This window comes from Furipterus horrens, unplaced genomic scaffold, assembly GCF_987537825.1.
Source record: "Furipterus horrens unplaced genomic scaffold, mFurHor1.1.pri manual_scaffold_6, whole genome shotgun sequence".
Classification (NCBI taxonomy): domain Eukaryota; kingdom Metazoa; phylum Chordata; class Mammalia; order Chiroptera; family Furipteridae; genus Furipterus; species Furipterus horrens.
The window spans coordinates 157,385,122-157,401,742 of NW_028327176.1; the positions used below are offsets into that span (position 1 = coordinate 157,385,122).

General features: G+C 40.4%; 1 protein-coding gene across 7 annotated transcripts in view; it reads right to left on the bottom strand.

Annotated features, from left to right (window-relative positions):
* Window positions 1-13,026, bottom strand: part of FAM184A (family with sequence similarity 184 member A) — a 114,806-nt gene extending 101,780 nt beyond the window's left edge. For all 7 annotated transcript variants that reach the window (XM_090279796.1, XM_090279799.1, XM_090279798.1 and 4 more), the window contains exon 1: window positions 12,665-13,026. In XM_090279796.1, the coding sequence (XP_090135922.1) occupies window positions 12,665-12,832 (168 nt within the window). In that variant the 5' untranslated portion in view covers window positions 12,833-13,026. The remainder of the gene's footprint in view (window positions 1-12,664) is intronic.
* Window positions 13,027-16,621: the final 3,595 nt, after the last annotated feature.

Here is a 16,621-nt window from a genome sequence, read left to right on the forward strand (position 1 = left end):
ATTCTTCTTTTTTTTTAAATAATTAATTAATTAGTTAAATATTTTAACAATAAAAAATAACAATCCCTCCCTCTCAGACTTAAGACCCTTTACAATCTTATAAAGGACAATGGACGAAGGTCTCGAGCTCCTCTAGTTGCTTCAAGCTGGACATGGTCGTCGTCCTATCTACCCTTGGGTCAAGAAATCCCTAATAAGAGTGGGGGTGTGGAGGGGAGGGTGGCCTTCCTACAAGGGGAAGGATCGTGCAGACTCCAGGTTGGTTGGCTGTCTCTGGACAACGGCATGCTTGGTTTAACAGGCTGGCATCCTTGTTGTATTCTGGGGGCAACAGGGTTAAAGGACATCATTCAATCCGTAACCACTAGATGACAAAAGACAGGTATTAATTTTTCAATGTCCCACATTAGGGAAAAGAAGGGCTTCTTTGGAGGAAGGTGTGCCAGGTACATCTCACCTGTCCAAAACCCTTTTGCCCATTATACTTAGTTTAAGCTGAGGGGAATATTTTAGGTTTCCCCCCTCTCAGGCCTCTGGGCTCTTTCTATCCAAGCCATTAGGATAGAAAAGAGAAACCATTTTTAAAGTGAAGCCCACAGACCACCCTGTTCTTCACCAACCCAGCCACTTAGTTCAGCCAAACCATTGAGTCTCAGGAGGCAGCAATGCAGACAGGATTAAGTGAGGCCTATATGTACAGACAATCACTCAGGTAATGAGACCATAGGCTTATGCCCTTTGAAAACAGAAAACACATGTTAATTTATGTAACATAACCCACACACAAGTTTATAGATCTGTAGGACTGTCTTATCGGAAAGACATCCAGTTGCAAGGCATTTGACATTCTTCTTGCCTGTAAATTAAACATCTTTGATAATGCCACAGACATAGTTTAACTTTCAAATGAAAACAAATTTTAAATGAAAAGAAACTTTAAAGACAATTAGCTGCACTACTTTATAGTCTACCACTGGACATTGTGATCTTCCTTGAATCTTGATTTTTCTCCCTAAGATTACCCTCCTTGTCATTAAAGGGACTGCATTAAGTTCATTTTTAATTTATCCTGTTCATTTGCATAAACACAACAAGAGCAGCAAATGATCACTTATGATCTTTAGTTCTGCTTTGCTGGAACTTATGCAAGGAACATTTAGGGTGACCTTCAGTCTGCCCTTCAGGGCACAGAAGCTGAGCCACATACCTGGCATTCAGCCTTGCCTGTAAACACCTGTCTTTTCCAGGTCCTCCTGGTTTTCCATTGTGCCTTAAGGTCCCTTCTAGCCATCTTTCAGGAAAACAACCTTTGTTCCTTCCCTGGAAAGATTGCTATGGACCGCTCATCCATCCAAGGTACCAGGCCTTTTATCTCGTGGACTTTTATTACCTTTGAAAGTCAATCCCAGTTGCTCAGGGCTTTTTGGTAACAACCAAAGCCCAAGCATGTCTCCTTTAGGCATGACATTCCAGTCAAAGTCTTAGTCAAAAAATCGTTATTAACAACTGGTCTTATTAGTTTTATGCAAAGAAACTTAGGTCATTACTTACTTCTTTAGAATGCCAAATTCTGGAGGGATCAGATAGGGAGAAAATATATATAGTGTGAAGGAAAATCCTTGTCCTTCTAATATTCACTGAACTTGCATTTCTATTCTTCATATTTTTATTTTTTCCCCCCACTAAAAATTTTTCTGTTTGTTTTTCCATTACAGTTGTCTCACATTTTTCCCCCTCTTGCTTCTCTGCACCCTGTCCCTCCCTTCTCCCACATTCAGTCCCCACCCAGTTGTCCATGTCCATGGGTCATTTATACATGTTCTTTGACTAGACCCTTCCCCTTCTTACCACTTCTCTCCCTCCCATCTCCCTCTTTGTTACTGTTAGTTTATTCCTCGTTTACATACCTCTGGTTCAATTTTGCTCATTTGTTTGTGTTGTTCATTAGTTTCCTTTAACAGGTGATAGCATAAGGTAATCTTCTTTTGTTGCCTGGCTTATTTTGCTAAGCATAATTCTCTCTAGTTCCAATCATGTTGTTGCAAATGGTAGAAGTTCCTTCTTTCTTTCAGTACTTATTCATTGTCATTTTCCCCCTTTGTACTTGTGTTCCTCTCTGTCTCTCTCTGTTTCTTCATCTTCTTAAAGCAGACCCTTTAGCATCTCTTGCAATACTGGTTTGGTGGAGATGTATTCTTTTAGCCTTCTTTTGTCTTGGAAACTCCTTATTTCACCTTCCATTTTGAATGAGAACCTTGCTGGGTAGAGTATTCTTGGTTGTAGGCCTTTGTTTTTCATTACTTGGAATATATTTTGCCATTCCCTTCTGGCTTGTAGTGTTTCTGCTGAGAAGTCTGATGATAGCCTTATTGGAGCTCCCTTGTATGTTATTAGTTGTTTCTCTCTTGCTGCTTTTAGGATTCTCTCTTTGTCTTTGAATGTTGGCATTTTAATTATGATGTGTCTTGAAGTGGGCCTGTTGGGGTTCATCTTCATTGGGACCCTCTGTGCTTCCTGGACTTGCATGATTCTTTCTCTCTTCGTGTTAGGGAAGTTTTCTGTCATTAGTTTTTCAAAGAGGTTTTCTATCCCTTGCTCTTCTTCTTCTCCTTCTGGAATTCCTATGATACGGATATTATTACGTTTCATGTTGTCCTGCAGCTGTCTTAGAGCCTCTTCAGTCTTGTTCAGCCTTTTTTCATTTTGTTGCACTGTCTGTGAGTTTTTGTCTACATTGTCCTCCAGCTCGCTGATCCGATTTTCTGCTTCCTCTAGCCTGTTTTTAATTCCTTCTACTGTGTTCTTCAATTCAGAGATCGTATTCTTCATTTCCTCCTGGCTCTTATTGATAGCTTCCATGTCCTTTTTGATGCTGGTATAATTCTCAGTAAGTTCCTTATAGTTCTTCTGGAGTTCACTGTAGTTTTTCTGGAGTTCTTTGTAGTTTCCGCTGAGCTCATTGAGCTTCTCCATAATACATGCTTTCAATTCCATATCTGATAGTTGGCTCCCCTCTATTTCATTTAGCACCCTTTCTGGGGACTCTGCCTTTCCTTTCGATGGGGGGTTGTTTCTCTGTCTCCCCATTTTTGTGACTCCTATTGTTTGTTGGTGCTTCTTAGAATGATCTGCACTTCCTCCTTTAATTTATTCTTAAAACCCTCATTAAAGAAGTCAAAGGAACTAGCCCAGGTTTTTATTTTTAATCTAAGAAAACCAGATGTATAAATTCTACCCAAAACAAACCAGACAGAAAAAATTGCTCATAATCATTTAACATTTTAAATTTGTCACATAAAAATAATTTACTTAGCCCTGGCCCAGTGGCTCAATTGGTTGAAGCATTGTCCTGCCATGCATTAAAGGGTTGAGGGTTCCATTTCTGGTTGGGCTGTGTACGGGAGGCCGCCTATCAATGTCTGTCTCTCTCTCTCATCAATAAAAATATCCTCGGGTGGGGATTAAAAAGTAATATAGTAATAATTATTCTACTTATTAAAATGTTCATCTGCTTTATTCTGGTCACATTTTCTCATAAGTCTATTGGAAAATAAGAAAAGAAAAATGTATGGACTAAAAATGGAACATTAAATTAATATTGTTAACTAATGGTGTCTGGCACAGTATCTTTCATGGACTAGCCATTCATCAAAAGTATACTCCATTTTAGTCAGATTTAAGTACATCTTCTTTTGTTACTCTGAGTAAACCATTCTGTTGAACACACACACAAACACACACAACTTCCTCTCAAAACTACACACATTCTGTTTATATAGTGTTTCACCAGGCAAAAGATCTAAGAATGAGAATGATATCCTACTTAGTGTTTTGGTTATGAAATGTTTATTGAAAGAAATGAGATTCTGTTAAGACTGTGCCGAAGGAGAAAGAGGATGAAAAATGCAAATACCTATAAACCCACAGACACATTCAGCAGAATAAATGAAATCTTTCCAACCAGGAAGTCCAATGTCTAGAATATGTAAATATTCAAACTTTGTACTTCATTTTATAAGAGAGACACCCAAATATTTTTAAAAGTAACAATTTATTCAGAAATAAAACATCAGTGATTTTCACAGGATTAGCATGGATGTGGTGTCATCTCTCATACATGTACCCATGATGGGAACAAAGACCTGCAGGTGACAAAGGACCCCATGTAAGTCATGAATAGTATGGTTTCAATGTGAGCATATTATAGTACTTTGGAAGGTAGAAAATTATTAATCCTTAGAGTAACATCTAGTTAAAACAACTCATTCTCCAACAATTTTGAATAAATAGGGATGTATCCTAGTATTTTATTAAAATTACCAATTTTATTGATAATTTAAATATTAAGTGTACTTTATGAACCAAACTTCTATTTTTAAACTGTTGTAGACCTCAAATTATAAATGATATATATAAATAAGGAAATACAACTTAGTAATTTTTAAGTCATTAAAAATACCATCTCCTTTATAATATATAAGGTGGCAAAGAGTAGCTGAGTCTAATATCCAAATCCCAAGTATTATGATTGGTCACTAAGTCTCTTGTTTTTGCATCTACCACAGGTTTTTTGATAGTTCAGCCTCCCTTTAAATCTCAAAATGACAGTAGTAAATGACACAGGACAATAACTTTACATATTCAATTTAACTACTTTTTATATATTCTTGTTAAAGTTTTGGTATGAAAGAAAGATATAATAATCCATGAAATAAATTTGAGGCCTACATTGCTGTAGTTTTAACAGGAAACTAAGAACAAAAGGTTTATTAACTAAAATATTTGCTTTGATCTCAAATGTTATATATAGCAAAATACTGACTACAACCGGTAATGCTCAACTGGCAAAGACTGGTGTTTCCAAAATTCATTTTTATGTATTAAACTGACTGGAAGTATGAGACTACTTTCCAATAACATTGTTTTTTAGTTTTGTTTTTTTAAATTTATTTTTAGCAAGAGAGGAAGGGGGGAGAAAGACAGGGAGGGAAACATCAATGTGTGGCTGCCTCTCACGCACCCCCAACTGGGGACCTGGCCCACAACCAGGCGTGTGCCCTGACCAGGAACCCAACCCACAACCCTTAGGTTCGCCGGTCAGCACTCAATCCACTGAGTGACACCAGCCGGGGTCCAATAACGTTTTGGAGCTCCGATAAGTTCCCACATCAATCTAAAAAAGTCTCTATGGCTCAGATCGCACTTGAAACACAAAATATAAATTTAATAATACTATTTTCCCATATTTATAACACTATTTTTATTTACAGAAAAATCCTGTATTCAGCTAGCAATCATTTCCCACCTCTCTTGAAGTTTTTATTTCCAAAAAGGTGGGAAACACCAATTCTGAAAGATTTACTGAATGTCCTTTCCACTGATAAGTGGCCTACAGGATAGAAACTTTCTATGGTAAACAAAAAACAAGTATGGATTAAGAATTTCCAGATTCACATCAATCCCATGTCATGACAAAATGTCTAAATGCTCATAGATAACTTTTTTTTTTTAATTTCATAAGGTAAATTGAAAGGGCAGATTATCAATATTTTACCAAGTTAACTGGCTTTATAGACCCTGGTTACTTTTCATTCTCAACTCCAATTTAAAATAAATAAAAATTTCAGAAATACTCATAATTTTAAGAATTAATGTATAGTAATTTACTTATTAATTCAATTAGAATGAACAGATTGCTTCAATCACATTTTGCTAAACCTTTTTCCTTCATTCCACTTTTTAAGATGTTGTCAATTAGAAGGCCACAAAGAATTTTCATAAACCATTGAGAAAGAAGAGAGAAGAGGGAAGAATTTGGAAAACTTCCAACTTAACTGCGTTCAGGAATGGGGCCTAAGCAATAATGCAATTAAGAAAGCAAACAAAGGAAAAACATATAAAATAACCACAGAGTAGTAACTTTGACAAGTACAACTGTCTCTAAATCAAAGCAATTAAACATTTTTAAAACTTAAATAACTAAAGCTGTTAATAAAAACATTAAAATATTATGACATTTATCTGAAAAGACCAAAAACAAAAAAGCTCTGTTACAAATTTACCAAAGCCACAGTTTCATTCTGTACCATCTGTAAATCCAGAGGTCCTGCAGTGCGTGGGATAGGCACACATTAAATCCGTGAATCAGATGGTAAACAAAACAGGGTCTCAAGGTTAGGGAAAACAACACCACCACCAACTCTGTGGCCTCTTAGGAACCGAATGAGTAATGTTAGTTAGAAAGAAGGCAGACACAGGGAAAATAGACCTGCTATTATATCTGCCCATTTCCTAGGCCAATCCAGAGACCTGAGTTCAGGTTCATGTTCTGCCAGTGACAAGCTGTGTAATCTTCAAATGACTTTAGGCTCTCAACTTTCGCACCAAATAAAATAAGAGGGTTAGGCTGGTCAGAATCTATGGTTTCTTCCAACTCTAAACCTTTCAACTCTAAAGGCAGTCCCTTCATAATTTTTTTTTGACAACTGATAAACAGTACACCAGGCTTTTGTGCCTATTAGTAAAATATAAGAAATTAATCCAAACCACTCACTATGACTAAAAATTACATTTAAGCTACTGCATAATAAAATGGCAAATCTACAATGTAACAAAGAAAAAAAGATACCATATTTAGCATGTTCTAGGCTGAAATAACACAAGTCTAACCAAAACTGACTATATTATGAAACCCTACCCAGATAATTCAAACAAGTCAACTAGTGAACAATCAGTTATACTTAACATACAGAAAACAGGATTGTTAGAAAATGTCACTGGTTTTAGCATTATCTGAACATATTCTGGTTTGTATTCAGTAAAAGCATAGTTAGTATTAAATGTTGATCCTAAGACTTTATTTGCTAAAAATCTGGTATATCAATTACCTACCTTTTGAAATGACAAGTGATATTTATGTTTTAGACAGAATACTTAATATTTCTATTTTGTATCAAAAATATAAGTATATTACAAAAGCAGTTTAAGAGGAAGCCAACATTTAAATATTTAAGAGTAATTTAACTCAGCCAAAATGATCTAGTATTAACCCAGAAGACAAGCAGACACAATTCCTCAGAATTATTTACTACTGACTTCCTCTACTGTATATCAGAACTACTTGATACAGCATCAGCATCTTCAATAAGTATTTACTAAGCTTTTATACTGTGTGCAAAGCATTCATATTAAAGTTACAGAAAATATAAGATACAGTCTCTACAGCTGAGGAAGTTAGTCAAATTAGAGAAACAAGGTATATTTATAAACACAATACAGTATTCCCTCACTTATTGCAGGTATTATGTTCTAGAACCACCCCCCTCCAAAGGGTAGGTGAAAATCCACGACGTAGGAACCTTACATTTATTTTAGTATTTATATATATTTTAAGGCTTTATAAACCCTTCCCACACACTTATAAACCATTCCCAGTCTCTTATTAATCTTTTCCACAATTTTATAAACACTACTTATGTTCTTAAACATATTCTACACTCTTAAACCTACGTAACTTTAACAACATACATATACAGTACTGCAAAATCCCGTGATATAACGAAAAACCCGCGATAAATAATAAAATATAATATTTTTAAAAATCCCGCGATACAGTGAGGCTGTGATAAGTGAACCGCGATATAGAGAGGGGCTATTGTAAACAATATTTTACAAATTTGTATTACTAAGTATCAAAGAGGTAATACAGATATTAAACGTTACAATAATTCATAGTAAGGCAAGCTTTACAAGGCCTCATTGGTCAGGGCAGTTTCAGGAGGAGGAACAGAACCGGATATTAAGAGAGGAGGAAGACTATGCTAAGCACAGGAAACACAAAGAAACTGCTTGCTGCTCTTTGGAACCTTATGGTACTCTACCTTATACTAATTATGTCTGTAAGTGATAAATGGACTGAATTATGTCGAAGGTGCAGTCAAGTAAAGAGGCATTGGGTGAGCAGAGAACATAACAGGATATTAAAAGGGGAGTTTCTATTGAGAACCAAAGACAAGTGATGTTACACAGCAGATGCCAGACAGTCTCAAAATCTCCAAAGGCAGTCTAAAGAGAGGAGTGCTTATGTGTGTTATCCCCTACCCCCAACACCAGTGAGAAGCTTCAACTTTACCAGGCGCAGGGGAGGGTGGGCGGCGTGGAGAGGGCTCCTTGGGAGGTGCTATGGGAACACATGTCCTTGCCTTCCAGAGGGCGGGGGTGGAGGTGGATGCTTGTCCTTCACCTAAAGGCTAGGGGAAAAGGTTTTGATTTGTGTCTCACACACGATGAAGGACATAACCGGCACCTGATTCATCCCCGGGAACTCTAAAGATGAGGAGCTGGATGAAGAGGCAGGTGAGGGCAAATGAGAGATGACTGAATTGGGACCACTCCAGAGTCTGCCAAATGGGCCTTATGGAAAAGAGAAAGAGCATGCTGGGGCGGGGTCACCTGAGTCCACCCAGAGGGTCACCTGGAGCTTGAGCAGACCTCAGCAGAAAGAACATGAAGGTCCTGCCAGACCCAAGAGGCCAAGGAAGGAGTAAGCATCCAGCCAGAATTTAGAGACATTCTCACTGCCAAGCAACCTGAGGTGAGGAATCTTGAGCAACTGAGGTGGGAATTAGAGAAACCACATCTACTGCTCATCTTTCTTCTCTTCCCTTCCTCCCTGTCCAACTTGGAAGGGGTCAAACACCAGGACTGGCAAGACAAAGCAGGAGTATAAAAGTGAGAAGAAAAAGGTCACCAATGCCCCTCTTTCTGGATTTCTGGCTTCCCCCTTGCGACTGGCAGAGCTAGGGAGTGGGCACGGGGAGAAGCCTCATCCTTAACTCAGCCTACCGTGGGGTTTTTACTTCTTGGTACTGGACATCTTAATCATCAAATTGAGAACTTTGCAAATTACCTACTGAAAGACAATTTGCGTTATCTGAAAACAACCAGAAAAGTCAAGTTGATCTACGGACAGGGGATAACCCAATCTCATAGAGTATATTCAAAGGGACAGTGAGTGACAAAAATAAAGCTGCTTCATAATTACATTCCACAAGTCCTGCTTTTCAACCTAATGCACTAAAGAGCCAACGCAGTGGAATATAGAAAAGTACATAAATGTGATCTTATAAAACAGAACCCACTCCGCCCAGCTTCTCTGCCAATCCTGAGATGCTTCAGTCATTAACAAACCCAGATTTGCCACAACATGATTCAAGAATCTTGACATGAACAACCTAAATATAATTCACTCGCTTTAAAAGGCAGAGATCGCGCCTTGCTCTCTGCTCTAACACTTAGCGCAGTGCCTCTCACTTAAAAGGTGCTTAAAGAACTGCTGTTCTCCTTTCCATGAGATGGCTGCTATGGTACGTTCTTAGGAAATAGAATCTCAACAAATATATCTGCAGCTGAGACTGCTTTTTAGTTAAAAACATATTAAGCCCTACTATGCGCAAAATTATAATATAGATTATTTTGATTCTTATCCTTAAATAGCCAGCCAAATCACCACAAAATGCATGTTGTATTTTTCAATACTGTACTACAACAAAGCAGAATGTGAAAATTTTAAACTTTCAAACAGAAAAAAATATTATTTTTTTTAAAGTACAGCAGAAAATTCTCCAAAGAAATACACATCACATATTATTAAATACAGAATGGTTTATTTTAAAGAGGAAATTTTTTAAATATTATATCCAGTGTTTACTACTATTGTACTTTGTTTGTTGGCATATCTCTTCTCAGCCTGAATTAAGAGCCTACTATCTCAGAGAGTTACATTATAATCATCCCTCTTTTAAAGATGAGGTAACTGAGGCTCAGTTTAGTGACCTGCTCAAGGTCACAGAGCAGGAGTTTTAACTCAAAAGAGTATGTCAGGTTCCCAAGCCACACTGACTATAATGCTGAAGAGTTGAGTTCCACTGACTCATTCCAAAAGAAATAAAGTCCTATTTGATGGTTATCTGAAATATAAGTTATTGTCAAGTGCCAACCACAGTTCTATCAACAAATCCATGTTGATGTGAATTTATTAATAAATTCATTATGAGTGAAAATTCTATATAGCTAATCAGAAAGTCTGACAGTTGGTATATTTATTACTAATGCTATCATTCTTATGCTATAGTATTTACAATATAGACATGACTGTAAGATTTGAGTTTCCAAAATGGCACATTAGAGAAGAAGGTCTTACGATACACTTCAGAAACTGAAGGGTACTGGCTGCAACACAGTCCTTTTATCAGACTGTTTCATTCTCACACCTTATCTTAGAAATAAAGACAAGAGACAGGGTTGGGAGAAACGCTAGGTATTTCAGTATAACTCAGTGTTTCTCCATCTGGGATGATGCTCCCACTGTCACTACAGGAACATCTGGCAGTATCTGGACAATGCTTATTTTCACAACTGTGTATGGGGAGAGGGTGTTACTGGAACCTACTGGGTAGCACCTGCTAAACATCCTATAATGCTCAGGAGAGCACCGCCCATTTCAAACGCAGAACTATCCCGTCCAAAAAGTCAACAGTGCCAAGGTTGAGAAACTCTAGTATAAGAGAATAAATGTCTGAAGCGCTTAGCAGAGTGGGTGGTGTAAGTGTTAGCAACTGCAACTATAAACACTAAATCAGGAGTCCATGTAACACTCAGTAAAGATTAGGTGCAGCACTGAAGTCATGATGAGGGCACTGGCATGGGGCAGCTTCCTGCTTCTGTAGATTTGAGGTAGGTAGTGGAAAGGGAGAAAGTGACGGCAACTTCTATCAACACTCCCACCTTAGTGGTTTGAGTGCCAGCCTGTGAACCAAAAGGTCACCAGTTCAATTCCCAGTCAGGGCACATATCTGGGTTATGGACCAGGTCCCTTGGTGAGGACATGCGAGAGGCAACTGATCAATGTATATCTCTCACATCAATGTTTCTCTCCCCCTTTCTCCTTCCCTTCCCATCTCCCTAAAAATAAATAAAATCTTTTTTTAAAAAAAGAAACCACTCCCACCTTAAACAGTTGTGCTACATTATTTTTTCCTGATAAAAAAACGGGAACCTGAAAAAGCCTAAGTAAAAAGAAAAGTTGTTTTACTGGAGATGAGAAACTTCTTTTATAGAACGGTACACACTTCCACCACCAACTTACGGAGGGTTTCTATTATTTAGAGAAGGGCTCTGGGGGGTACAGTCTAATAAAATAAGAACAAAGAATGCTGTGGACACACCATAAGAGAACATCAGAACGAATAAATATCCATGTGCTGCATTTTGGACATCAGTATCCTGAAGATCAAATACAATTTCATGAAGTCTGGGTTTTAGCTCCCAAGTGTATACATGTTCCGATGGTGTAGTATCATTCCCTCCTGGGCCTTCCTGTCTCTGAGTTTGGAGAGCCTCTGTCATAAGAAACAGTAAAAACTGGGCACATAAGCAACCTACAAGACAATGCTGACATAAAACGAAACGCAAAACTTCACCAAATGCTGCCTTGCTTTGCACGGTCAACTCCGGCCACCCTTTCCCGTGTTCTTCCATTGGCTCCCTCATCCTTTAGTTCTTTCATGCTATTTGTCCTTCTACCCTCAATCACGTTTCTTCACCCAAGTGTTTTTATCCTCCTCCTCCCCTTTTCACTCTCATTTCCGTCTTCTCCTCTCTTCCAATTCTGTCTTACTTATCTGTCTCAAAAATGCCAACCAGTAATGGAACTCTATGAGAATTTTAGGGTTAAGAGTAAGGCTTCAGAGGTTCCTTACTAAAAACCCCACAATGCCCACCTTTCTTCAGCATACCAACACTCCTTAACAGGTGGTTAGTTGAATCAGCTTAAATGCATTAAGGTCTATTATTACCTCAATTAATTCTCAGAAAACACCAATCACGTCTTCTCACTTAATGGATATTGAAAGATTGCTCCTGAGCTCTAAAACGAGGCAAAATAATCTATCTAAATTGCTCCTGCTTCACAGATACCAACTCTTTCTCAGTATCAACATTTACTAAACCTGTCAACACTCGCCACCCAAGTACCAGCCTAAACTACAGGTGGCCAAATTTGCAGGCTATTTGCTTCTTGATAATTATCTTCTGTAGATTATAACAGTTAACCAAATGCAGACATATGATTCATCTAATAAACCTTATTTGACATTCTGTCAGGATAAGGAATGACTCATTAAATCCCAAAAATGCCAGGCAAGGTATGTTTCACCCTCCTACACTGCTTGGAAGGTTTCTACTCTCCCTAACTATGTATCCAGTAAGAGATGCTGATTAATTAAGATTCCAGGTCACGTTGGGTTAATACGGTACTCTACTTCATACAATGTAGTGTAACGCCTCGTGGAGGCTTCGCACAAGCATGAAAGCAAAACTAATGGGACTGATTACTGTGGAATAAAGGAAGCCGATCCTGAGTTGTTCTGCGCTGGCTTACCCCTAACTGGCAGACGTGTGCAATTCCCATAAACTGAGTCGTGCCTCTGACTGTCTTGTCTAAATTAACGTCGCCAGCATTCTACTGAAGTTTGAGCGGTTCTTGAAGGCAAGTCTCTGGCTGTTGCATCCCCAGAACAGCTCCCATCAACGGGCCCCGGGCGCAGGGCGCGCAGCCTCCCAGCCGGACAGATGGTCCCCGCGCAGCCCCTACGCCCGCCCTTACCTTGGTAAGCTGGGCGATTTTCTTACTCATTTTCAGGTGCAGGTCCTGGCTGTAGTCCACGCTGTGCCCCGCCTGCTGCGCGGCGGCCGGCGAGGGTACGAATTTGCCCGTCCCGGCAGCCGAGCCGCCGTAATAGTGCTGCTGCCAGCTCATGCCCGGGGTCGCCATCTTCTCGACAGACCCCGGCCGGGGCACCTGTCCCCGCGCCCGGGCGGCGGCCCGCGGAGCAACGGCGCCTGGGAGGCAGGAGCCGGAGCGGCCGCTTCTGGACTCAACAACCCGCGCCCTCCAGCCGCAGCTGCAGGCGGCCTCCTGCCCAAGATCCCCGGGTCACCCCCGTCCAGGGACGGGGCGGACCCGCCGACGCGAGGCCGCGGGCGACACTAGCGCGGGGCACACGCCCGGGTCTCGGCAGCGACAAACCGGGCCCGGCCCGCTCTCGCCCCGCTTCAGCTCGCGCCTGGCGGGGGCGTCGTGGGCAGCGTGGCCCCGCACGACCCACTCCCACCGGGCACCAGGGACCCTGCGAGACGGCCGCAGCTGCGGAGGATAGAGGAGACGGGGCGGGCTCCCGCTGCGGGGGAGGCGGGGACATGAAAGAGGACGCGGGAGCCGCGGAGCCGCCGTTACCAGGGCGCGCGGCTCCCAGCCCTTGGAGCGCGCGGGGACGGCGACGTCATTTCCCCGCAGCCAAGCCCCGCCCCGCGCCCCTGCTGCCAGGTCCTCTGCCCCGGGGTGCGTGCGGACGCCTAGCTAAGGGCTGGCTGCGCTCAGGGCCGCAGGTGCTCTTCGGTAAAAAAAAAAAAAAAAAAAATTCAGCAAGAGAAGATGGGGTCATGGTCACCTTCGGTTTGCAGAGCGCGGGGCGATGTACTGAGTCTTTCCACGTGCATCATCATTCGTGCGGTGGGCCCAAGTGGCTCTGCCACGGGGGCCGCGGGCTCACATCCAGCCGCCTCCCAGCTCTGACCTAGGCACCGGAGACCTGGGCACTGAAATGACAGGGAATCTGGTAATCCCTGCCCTGACTTTTACTTCCAAACTCACACAAATATGATTGTTACCATGCCTTAGGCCAACCTACTATATGCTAAGCACTGGTCTTCATTCAATGCCAAGTGTCTCTGTGTGGAGAGAGCACGCCTCACCTGTCCATTGGTATGGCATTGCTCTTTCCCAGTCCAGTGGAGCCCAAGACAATGTATATGAAATCGAGTTGGCTCAAAGGAAGGGGAAAAAACAGAAGAAGGAGCAAGAGGTCAGGTCCTAAAGAATTTGGGGCTGGGACAAAATGTGTCACTACTTAAGCATTTTCACTTTCCTAAATATGATTATTTCCTACTGATTTTCTCCTAACATCTCTACTCCAAGGGCAAGCGATTTTTCTTTTAACGCGTACCCTGTGTTGGAGGTAATAGGTCGTTTTGGGACAATCTTAACACAAACTTCAGAAATGTAGAATTGTGCCTATTTTTAAAATACCTGTTCCCCGTGCAGTTTTGAAGAACTGAATTCTCCCATATTTATAATGTGAGATTTCTCTTTAGCACGAAAATAATCATATAAATCTGAGATTTTTAACAAATTCAAACGGGGCCCAAATAAATATAAGTGTTTGTGACAAAAATCTAAACCAACAAGAGGAAAGTTGAATAAGTTCCTGAAATACTTTCTAGAACTGATAAGGAGGCTGAGACTCTTCTTAAGGCAATGATGAGCCACTGCAGGGTTTTCAGCGGGAGAATGAAATAATCAGATTTGCACTTGAGTAAAAATAATTCTTGTGACAGTGGGAAATGGATTACAGAAGCAACTTTATAGGTGAGACTAGTTAGCTAGGAAGCTCTTGCAGTTGTTCAGGTGAAACAGGATGGACCATTGACCTACAAAATGGCAATGAGAAGAGAGAAAATGACGGATCTGGACCATCCATAAGGTAAAACACACAGGACTTTGAGGCTGAAAAAAACCACTCAAGGGCTTCCCCTGAGACCAGGACTATACATAGGAAAATTTCTGTCTTGATATCCTTTGATTAGAAATGTCTTATACTAAAAAAGAATTATGATTATGAATTACATTTGCAGTGATGTCTCACAGGCTCCCAAATACCCTTTCTGAATGATTAGAAATGTAGGGGCAGGAAATTAGAAAGTGGTGATGGCAACTGATTAATGATGAAGCTAAAGAAGCTTGTATAACTCCTTCTAGAAGGGTCCCAACAAGTGGTAAAACATGGGTTCCAAAATTTAATAAAAGGTTATAAAATAACATTTGTTGTATTTTTCTATTAAGCCTTTCAGAAAACCTAGATTAACCCCAGGCAGTAGTATCTAAAGGTTAAGAATTTAAATTAGGATTTAATGTGTTCACACACCACATCTGTTTAAGACTTCATAGAAATCCATAAAATATTTTCCATTAAACATTTTCTAAATGACAACTATTCTCTTGGTGCAAGTCTCCAAGTATAATAGAAAGAGCATCAGAATCCTACTATTTCAGGCCTATTTGTGCCACTAAGCCACCTCATTTTCTTCATCTGTAAAGTAAGAGCATTGGCCTAAATGATCTTTATGGTTTCTTATATTTCTGACATATTACACGATGAATTATTTCACATTTTAGAACATAATTTTGCTATGTTTATTTGAAAATACCACAAATCAGTCATGTCCCAACCTTCCCTTTCACCTCCTAACACACCCAAAGTCTAAGTCAAGGTGTAGATCTATCCAGATAAAGGGTAGATCCAGATGGCTGCAAGCTGGTAGACATCAGTATGAAGTCTGTCATTCACTCCTTTCTCTCTCTCTCTCTCTCTCTCTCTCTCTCTCTCTCTCTCTCTCTCTCTCTCTCTCTCTCTTTCTATGGTTCCTTTCCCATGAGTTCAGAAAAATCCTTTGTCACGACAATCAATTGAAAATTATATTGGCTACCTTCTAAAATGTTCAATACATGATAAATGTTAACAAGTGTTTGTTTCCAAATTTTGGAATACTTCACACCCTCCAGCAAAAACTATTGTTACCAAACAAGTGTTCACTGCCTGATGCGCACAGAAATCAGTGCTATGGCACCAGTTTTTGAGAAAAGGAAGAGCTTTATTTGTGAATCGACTGGCAAAGGACAGAAGGCAAGGCTCAAACCTGTCTCCTGATTCAGGATTCGGAGAAGAGTTTTAAGGAGTAAGCAGTTAAGGTTTCAGAAGAGTTACTTGTGAGTGGTGTTTCACAAGCGCTACCGTAAGCAGTGAACCCATGGTTTTAATTTTGGTTCCAGGTCTTGTTAGAAACAGCATAGGATCAGTTCTGCAGTTACACTATTTATTGCTTTTCCTTTATTAACAAAGCCAGCCCTTTCTAGAAACATTATGATCAACCAGCAGCTAACTGGTTTATATGTATTCTTTGGGTTTCTCTGAATGCAGAGACTGAATCAGGTAGTTTACTTGGCAGGTGGCCTTGGGAAGCAGAGAAATTGATAGAGATAAAAAGGAAAAGCCAGTAGATTAGACTTTTTGAGCTGGCTACCACTTTGATCAGTTGGGACTCAGTCCTACTAGGGATTCTGAGGAACCATCTCAGAGTTTTCCCTCTCAAGGACAAAAGGCTGACACATTTATCAACTGACACATTTACCCACTGACTCCATTCACTCCTTGGTGGAGGGTAGATCCCTGGTATGTCTGGTCATTTGTAATGGGCTTAGCAAACTCCTGTGGCTTTGGAGAGAGCCATGAGATGGGAAGATAGAGATGCAGCAGGACTGAGGGAGGCTGTGTCTGGTTTAGGAACTGTCCAACACCTCTGCTGCTGAAATCGAAGGAAGTGGCATGGGACACCCAAAGTACCTGCTACAGTCTATCACTTTCAATTTTCAGGTCCATTTTTGCCCCATATAAAATCCGTTCTGTCTTCAGTTTTTTAAGGTCATGGCTAGCTGATAATTATCAAT